The following is a 497-nucleotide window of genomic DNA, read 5'->3' as shown; positions in this document are numbered from 1 at the left end:
TACAACTGCTTCCTGAATATAGTAAAAATGCATGCTAAAAAAACTCATTAAACAATAGTCATTGTGTTCATCTTGCAATGGAGTCAAGGGATAGTTTTTAAATTAGTTTTCTGATAAAAGACAAGGTACTTACCCTCTCAAAGAGTGCACTGATGATATAATATTCTGCCAAGGAGTTCCAAAGCATCCCCACCTGATCAGTGTAACGTTGCAGGCCATGGCGAATGATGGCCTCTGCATTTTTCAGACTTGTCTCCTAGAAACATTTATACTTGGTTGGAAAATAGATGTCAAATATTCATCAACCTCAGTAGTTGATGTATACCGCCCTTCCCCCAGTTCTGCCATTCAATCCTTTAAAACTTTTTTTGTATGCAAAATAACAAGGAAATAATTGGAGAACAACTGGCTGTAATGCCACGGATAACTTAAGTAGTGTTAGTATATTTATTATATTCACATATCTCTCATTTTGGACAAACTGACTCTTAGTTCTC

The 497-nt window shown here is 36.0% G+C and overlaps 1 protein-coding gene across 1 annotated transcript in view; it reads right to left on the bottom strand.

The window, feature by feature from the left end:
* Positions 1-497, bottom strand: part of LOC119592589 (pre-mRNA-splicing factor syf1 homolog) — a gene marked incomplete in the record, with an annotated part of 9937 nt that overhangs the window by 5980 nt on the left and 3460 nt on the right. The window contains 1 exon segment of the mRNA XM_037941467.1: positions 134-256. Coding sequence (XP_037797395.1) covers positions 134-256 — 123 coding nt within the window.

Source organism: Penaeus monodon, chromosome 30, assembly GCF_015228065.2.
Source record: "Penaeus monodon isolate SGIC_2016 chromosome 30, NSTDA_Pmon_1, whole genome shotgun sequence".
Classification (NCBI taxonomy): domain Eukaryota; kingdom Metazoa; phylum Arthropoda; class Malacostraca; order Decapoda; family Penaeidae; genus Penaeus; species Penaeus monodon.
Note: the sequence above shows the minus strand (reverse complement) of the source record. Positions and strands in the feature narration are given on the sequence as shown.